A 7,746-nucleotide genomic window follows, 5' to 3' on the forward strand; every position below is an offset into this window, starting at 1 on the left:
CCTCACTACACGGTCTTGTGCCCACCACCCCCAGGCATTGACGTGGTGAAGGCGTCCACCTGGGAGGCCCCCTTCTCGCGCCGCATCGACGCAGTGCGGGCCCTGGAGCTCCGGCAGCTGTCAGTGGCACTGCTAATGCAGGTCTGGCGGGGGATCTTTGGGGGGGGAGGCATGTGTTGGGGTGTGTATGCACACATGTATCAGTGTCTGGGAGGCAGGCAAATGATCCTGAAAAGTGAGGGAGCCGATTGCGTTTTTGGGCGCACCAGGCTCTGCGGCTGCTGCATGAGACGTGGCGTGAGCCTGCATCCGGACAGCTGTCCGCTCGCAGGCCCCGCACACGCCCCAACCGCGGCCTTCCAGGCCGTAACGCTGATTCAAGGCAGCCCGGCGGTGCTCGCCCTCCCAGTGCCACAGGCAGCTCAGCCCAGTCCAGGCCTTCCCCAGGCCGGCCTCATCTCCCTTGTGATCACGCCCCAACGCCTGCCGCCCTGATCTCCCCTCCCATCCCCTCCGCCCCTCCCTCGCCCCTCTGAACCCCCTGTCCCCCAGAACGTGATGGGCTTTTTGGTGAACGCGGTGCCCACACTGGTGCCTGTGGCCTCCTTTGCCGCATACCTGCTCATGGGTGAGCGGAGGAGGGGGGTGGGAGGGATACAACGGGCACGGTGGTTGAGTGGGTATCCGGTGAATACGTTGGGGTGAGTGGGTGTGCGGTCACGTGGGCGGGATGAGCATGCGGCGTGGCGGGCGGTCGGACAGCGGTTGAGCCTTGCGGCGTTGCGAGCGGGGCGGATTGCGCAGGAGCAGCGCAGGCACCCGGCGGCACGCGGCAAGGCCAGTGGTGGAGAGGGCGTGCAGGTCACAGGGCACCAAAGCAGGCGCCTCCCCAGCCCTTCTACGCTTTGCATTGACAACCTTTCTCCAAGACAACAACAATTCTCCAGCCGCCCTGCGACCCCTCACCATGCGCTCCACCAACCCCGCCCCACCAAACCGCGGCGCGCCGCCCCAGGCCGCAACCTGAGTGCAGCCGAGGCCTTCACCAGCCTGAGCCTCTTCCAGGTCCTGAGGTTCCCCCTCTTCCAGCTGCCACAGATCATCACACAGGTGGCTTTGGGGGAAGAGGGCCGCCCCGGGAAGAACAGGCGTCACTGCATGTCATGATATAATGCAGTCGACGCGGAGGGTGCTTTACTCATCGCTGGTTGGGCGATTATCAGGGCCGCGTACTGCCATCTCGCCGCTTGCCTGGCAGTTGCGGACCACGGTTCTTGCACCCCTGGCACTTGTGGGTTGCGGCTCGCTCTCGCGCCCCCGCCGCCCGCCCGTAATCAGACCGCTGCCACCTCTCGTGCGCACCTCCCACTCACTCCCTGGCGATCTTCCTGCGCCCGACCGCAGGCCACCCAAGCCCAAGTGGCGCTGGGCCGGCTGCACCAGCTCCTCTCAGCGGAGGAGGTCACCTCCTCCCACGGCTCCGCCTCGAGCCCCGGCGCCGCCAACGGCGTCGGCCACGCCGCCGCCGCCCCGGCCGCCGCCGACGGCGCCGGTGACGTCACGGGTGACGTCATCGCTCCCGCCGTCAGCCTGCACGGGGACTTCACCTGGGACCCGGACCGCGCCCCCACCCTGGTGGACCTCGACCTCGACATCCCGCGCGGCAAGCTGATCGCAGTGGTGAGCCGGCCACGTCGTCGCACACACGCATGCACGCATGCGCCTAACAATGCACGCTTGCGGCCGTCTGCTGCGCCCGCTGCGATCTGTGCGCACAGGTGGTGCCGTTGGCAGTGGCGGGGCCGCCACGCCCACGGTTCTCCAGCTGTCGGTGGGACTTCGTGCGTCCCCTGTGATTGAGTAATGTCTCATCATAGTGCTCCTTTCCACCCACAACCGCGCCCGACGCAGGTCGGCAGCACAGGCGCCGGCAAGACCTCGTTCCTCATGGCTGCCCTGGGACAGATGCCCCAGGCCCGCGGCCCGCCGCCCCGCATAGAGGGGTCGGTGGCGCTGGTGCCGCAGGCGCCCTTTGTGCTGGCGGGCAGCGTGCGGGACAACATCCTGTTCGGGCTGCCCTACGAAGAGGGTGGGCGAGGGGCGGGGGCGTGCGGTGTGACGCCCGTTAAAGCCTGGGTTCGCGCCGATCTGGGTTTTGGTGTGGGGAACAGGCGTCGCGGCTGGCGAGTGAGGTCGGGTCGGCTGGGATAGCCCTGCAGACAGCCCAGCGGACGGCCGCACAATAGAGCACGGCAGGGGTCCCCGCCAGTTTGTGCAGTTCATCGTTTTTTGCTTGTACATCTCAGCTCGAGGTACCTGAGAAAGGTTAAGGCGGGTTGACCTGCGTGCCCTAACCCACAGCATCATCTCACACGAATAATTGCATCACCCCCCCCCCACACACACACACACACATCCCTCAAATCCCCCCCAGGCCGCTACTCCAGGGCCGTGAGGGCGGCCTGCCTGGAGCAGGACTTTGAGGCACTGCCGGCCGGGGACGCCACAGAGCTCGGTGGGCGCCCTGGTCACTGGCTGGCGCATGGCTCGTGAAGCGTGGCTCGTGAAGCGTGGGGCGCGGCGCAAGGCACACGCGTCAGGCGGACTGCTTGAAACGCGCAGCCTATGCGGGATGCTGCTCCGCTGCCGCACTCATCGCCATGCGCGGCACATCCCCGCGAAGCATCCAAATGGCTGCTGCTCCCTTTGTGTCTGCAGCTGGCACTGCATGCTCGGGCTGCTGCCATCCCCACTTTTCTCTGCTTACCGATATCGGATCATCAACTTGGACGGCCTGTCCCCACCTGCTGGAAACCCCTGTCCCCTCGCTGCAAACCCCCCTCCTCCGCATGCTTCTTTTTTTGTCCGAACACTCACCCATCGCCGCTCTTGTACCAATCGTTCTCCGTCCAGGGGAGCGCGGCATCAACATCTCTGGCGGCCAGAAGCAGCGCGTCAGCATCGCGCGCGCGATCTACGGTGGGCCGCCGCGCCCTTGCCATCTGGTCATCCCGACAGCGGGCGGCGCGGCGGCATGAGCCGCGAGAACAGAAGCCTGGGCACGCACGCGACGCGCACACACTTCCATGCCCCGTTTCTCAACCTGTCAATCCATCTGATCCATGCTCACACAGCTTGACAGCTACACAGTCCGTCATTGCAGCCCCACGACCCATCAACCTGCACTAAGCCTGCACCCCCCCCCCCCCGTCAACAACCCCCCCGCACCGCAGCTGACTCTGACGTGGTGCTGCTGGACGACCCCCTGAGCGCCCTGGACGCGCGCGTGGCCAGGAGGGTGTACGACCTGGGGGTGCGGCAGGTGAGGGGGGTTTTATTGGGGGAGGGGGCGCCGCAGCGATGGTCGCCGCTAGGGAGGGCGATGGCGCAAGGCATGCGCAGGCCACCCCCGATGATGGGGTATCGGCAGCAATCCGTCAGGGGCGGATGATTACGGCAGCCCTGCGGCCTTGGGATCTGGACACCAGGCAATGGTCAAAGAGGGTGACACACAGTTGAAGCGGCTCCAGCCCAGGAGCAGCCCCGCTGCTGCCCCGACCAGCCGAGCCAGGTCACGGTGCTGCTTTATTCTGAACTCGCGCCACCCGGCGCCCCGGCTGCTCTCTCCCGCCAACAGGCCCTCGCCCGCAAGACCGTGGTGCTGGCCACCAACCAGCTGCAGTTCGCGACGCACCCCGCGGTACACACCGTGGTCTTCATGCGGGACGGCCGCGCAGAAGAGGTGGGGACCCTGGATGAGCTCATGGCCATCCCGGGGGGCGGGTTCGCCGCATTAGTCAGGGAGACCCAGCTCGAAGAGAACGACGGCGAGAAGTCCTCGCAGGATGACGACGTTGACAAACTGGACGAGGCGTCACCCGGTGACGCCGCGGGTGACGCCGCGGGCGGCAAGGCGCCGCCCGCGGGCGACGGGAAGCTGCCGATCGCGGCGGCGGCGGCGGTCGCAGGCGGCCCCGGCGCCGTTCCGGGGGGCCGGCTCGTGCAGGCAGAGGGCGCCGCGTCGGGGCGGGTGTCAAAGGAGGTTGTCGCGGCCTATGTCAAGTCGTGCGGCGGCTGGGGGGTGGTGGGGGTGCTGGGCAGCTTCTACGTGACGTCCGAGGCGCTGAGGGTGGGCACGTCCCTGTGGCTGTCCTACTGGACCAGTGAGCGGGGTTTGGGGACACCCCGCGGGGCGGAGGGGCAGCAGCACCAAGATAGGGGGATGCACCAGGTGTTGCTGCTGCGGTCGTCGTTTCGCGACCGACCTGCATCGCTATTGTGGCGCGATCGGCACCTTTTCGGTGAGCTTGCTCACGTGGCCTCATCCCAGCCCATCTGTTTGCGGCTGCGCTGCAACCCCCAGCCCTTGCTTGCCTGGACCCCCAACCCTGCCCAACACCCAACCCCCCCGCTCCAGGTGTTGTGGATGACCCCCACCCCAGCTACACCCCCAAATTCTTCATGACCTGGTGAGAGGGGGCGAGTGGGTGCGTGTGTGCGCAAACGTGCACCCGTGCACGCTCGCAAGCGCAGGTGTGGGTGAGGGGGGCACTGTTGTGGTGTGGGTTTCGCTCGTCAGGTCACCGGGGATGTTTACGATCAAGGGGGTTAGCACATGGTTCTCATTCAAGTATGTGATTGTTTGGGAACAGAAGACGCGAAGGCAAAGGCGGCGGTTTGACCCATCCAGGCAGGTCCTGCAGGAGCGCCACGCCCGGCCATGTGCACGCCGCTGCCCTCCCTCTTCCCCTGGAACGCAACCCCGCCGGTCTGGGACTGCCTGTCCTGCCTCGGTCGCTAGCAGCAGCAGCCGCAGCAGCCGCAGCAGCCGCGGCAGCCCCCCTCATCAGGATATCTGCCCGGCATCCACACACCTAACACGTCCGCACGCATGCACCCACCCCTCCTTCATTCCTCGTGCGATGTGCCTGTGACGCCACAGGTACGCGGCCATATCGATAGCCCAGCTGGTCTTCATGTTCCTGTCGACGGTGATGGCCTTCCAACAGGTGGCGTTGCGTGGGGTGGGGTGGGGTGGGGTCGGGTGGGGGTGGCAGTGGGGACTGGGGCGTGAGGATTGGGGAGACATGTGTGCATGCCCGACTGAATTTCATGGCTCCCGGTTGCACCAGACTGTTGGGCTGCCATCTCAACCTCGTTCTGAAGCTGCGCATGCGGACCTGCAACCCTCTGACCTTGAGCCAACAATCGAACGCACGCGCGCCTCTACAAAACGTCATCCAAGCCGCCAAACATGGTGGATTGACGGCCCTCGAGCCGACCCCGCGCCGCCCCACCCATTGACCTCCAAACGCAGGGCCTCCGCGCGGGGCGGCGCCTGCACGACGCAGTGCTGTCATCCCTGCTGGCCGCCCCGCTGTCGTTCTATCACACCACCCCCTCGGGCCGCATCATCAACAGGCTGACCAAGGACACCTCGGAGGTGGGCGGGGGAGGCCGAGGGTGCGTGGTCTGAGGGCTCGATGCACAGAGTGTGGCAGGCGTGAGGCTGTGGCGCGACGCAGGCGGGCTGCTAGGGGCGATTCTCAATGCTGTACACTGCTCCTCCGTGACAAATGCTGTGTGTGCCGCCCCCCAGCAAGGCGCAGCCTCACTCCTATCGGGACGCCCTTCGACCCCTGCGCTGGCCTTCACACCTCTGCTTGCCTGCCCACCCCGGGGCCCAGTCCTCGAGCCCATGCCCCGTTCCTGAATCAGACGACTTGGCAAACCCTGTACCGTAACCCCTGCAACAGGTGGATAAAAACCTGGCGGCCAACATATCATTCGCATTCAGGTCTGCAGGCCGCCACAATACAGGACTCTGGGGAGCCTCAAACCTCCCCCCTCCTAAATGCCTGCTGGGCTAGCTTTTTCCTGAAGCAAGTCCCTAGCTGCTGCTGCGATTTCCGTCGAGCCGAGCCGCATTGCTGCAAGGTCGCCCGGCCCCCTCAGTGCCCCGCAGCAATCCGCTACGACGCAGCGGCGATGCGACACCGCACACCCACCAAGCTCCTTTGCGCCCGAGGACCGCCCATCCGACCCATCGACCCAACTGCACCGACTCAGAAACTCCTGCCCCGCAACCCTTGCTCCCTCCCAACACCTCCCACCCACCGCCACCAAAAGGTCAATGCTCCAGCTGGTGTCCACCCTGGCCCTCATCGGCGCCGGCGCCCCCTTTGCGCTGCCGGCCCTGGTGGCGCTCATGGTGGTGTTCTACCGGCTCTACCACGTCTACCAGGCCAGCATGATCCAGATCAAGCGCCTGGACGCCACCTCCAGGTGGGGCCGAGGGGTGGGGGGGAGAAAGGGCGCGTACGCTCTTGTTCGCTTTCACCGCGCGCGGCTCGGCCCTCTTACTGTGGAATGATTATCCGAGCCTCGACCCACGCAGCCCACCGCCGGTTTGACCCGCACGCTGCCCGCCCCGAACCAATACGGATGCCTGCTTACATACGTTGCACTCGAACAGTAGACACAACTGCCACCTAAACCCCCATCAACCAAGGTCTCCTTCCACCCTTGAATCCCCCCTCACACACACACACACCTACAAATCCCATCAAACCCTTGAAACCTGGGCGGCCCCTTAAACCCTTCACCACCCCAGGTCCCCAGTCCTGTCGAGCGTCAGCGAGGCGCTGGCGGGCGTGGTCACCATCCGCGCGTTTGGGGTGGAGGGCCCCCTCAGGGCGCGCCACGCGGCCCTGGTCAACGCCAACGCGGCCATGTCGCTCGCAAACCAGGGGCTCAACAGGTCAGGCGGGGGCCGTGGGGGGGGGTCGCATCGCGCAGGGGGCCGTGTGCGCTTGTCACCATCCTCCTTGCGTAAACCATTATCAGTTCAACACAACCCTTCAGAATGAAACAATCCAATTTGTCGTCGCCACTTTCCTTGGTCATTCAAACGTTTGGTAGGAGGGGGCCCTTTGAGGTTCTCAATACGCCCAGCACACCCCTGGGTCTAGGCCCGCACACCACGCTGCGAGCTGCGTGTTGCCTTCTCAATGATGACATCAGCTCTGGCTTGGCCCCGCCCCACCAGGTGGCTGGGTGTGCGCCTGGAGACCCTGGGGGCGCTGTCCACCCTCATGGCGGCGCTGGTGTCAGTGGAGCAGCTCGGCAGCGGCAGCGCCAGCGCCGCCGCGATGGGGTTGCTCATCTCGTACGCGCTGCAGGTGAGTGCGCACGTGTTGCGTTTTAAGGCGGTTTCACAGGGGCAGGGGACGGCGCTGGGCAGGTCAGGGCGGCAACGGCGGGCGAAAGCCAATCTTGCCTGGTGGGCGGGGCCTCGGCCGAGTGCTTGTCGCCGGGCTGCCTGGCGGCGCAGGGAGCCGCCAGGTGTTCGCCTTGGCTCGGGTGCTTCTGCCACAAGCGCCGCCCCTGGTGTGAGCCCGTTGCCCTCCACTGCCGCCGCTGCCTCGCCCCCCCTGTTCTCTGCCCTACGCCCGCCCTTCTCTCTGAGACCATCCCTTCCTCTGCCCCTGCGCCCTCTTTTTCCTCTCCCGCCCCCTCCCCTCGTGCACCCCGACGCACCATCTGCCCTGCCTCACTGCATGTCACACGTTTGACCTGGTTGCCACTGACGCCCTCCTATTGCACACACGCACACACGCACACGTACAACCAAGCTCTCTTCCTCAATACCACCCCTGTCCCATCTCCCTTTCCCCTGCCTTGACCTCACGTCTTCCCATCCGCATCCCAGCACATTGCTCCCCTCCCCCTCCACCCCCTCCGCCC

The 7,746-nt window shown here is 66.0% G+C and overlaps 2 protein-coding genes across 2 annotated transcripts; both read left to right on the forward strand.

Annotated features, from left to right (window-relative positions):
* Positions 1-558: 558 nt before the first annotated feature.
* Positions 559-4,473, forward strand: MNEG_11795 (hypothetical protein; the record flags this gene model as incomplete). Its single annotated transcript, XM_014039732.1, has 9 exons — positions 559-628; positions 1,016-1,110; positions 1,405-1,680; positions 1,912-2,089; positions 2,435-2,515; positions 2,914-2,979; positions 3,234-3,322; positions 3,638-4,163; positions 4,418-4,473. The coding sequence occupies 9 exons, from the start codon at positions 559-561 to the stop codon at positions 4,471-4,473; spliced, it is 1,437 nt and encodes a 478-aa protein (XP_013895186.1).
* A 116-nt stretch (positions 4,474-4,589) lies between these two features.
* MNEG_11796 (hypothetical protein) lies at positions 4,590-7,395 on the forward strand (the record flags this gene model as incomplete). Its single annotated transcript, XM_014039733.1, has 8 exons — positions 4,590-4,630; positions 4,943-5,009; positions 5,318-5,443; positions 5,757-5,797; positions 6,130-6,285; positions 6,614-6,760; positions 7,049-7,181; positions 7,345-7,395. The coding sequence occupies 8 exons, from the start codon at positions 4,590-4,592 to the stop codon at positions 7,393-7,395; spliced, it is 762 nt and encodes a 253-aa protein (XP_013895187.1).
* Between the last annotated feature and the right edge of the window lie 351 nt (positions 7,396-7,746).

The sequence above is a fragment of the Monoraphidium neglectum genome (assembly GCF_000611645.1).
Source record: "Monoraphidium neglectum strain SAG 48.87 unplaced genomic scaffold scaffold02910, whole genome shotgun sequence".
Classification (NCBI taxonomy): Eukaryota; Viridiplantae; Chlorophyta; class Chlorophyceae; order Sphaeropleales; family Selenastraceae; genus Monoraphidium; species Monoraphidium neglectum.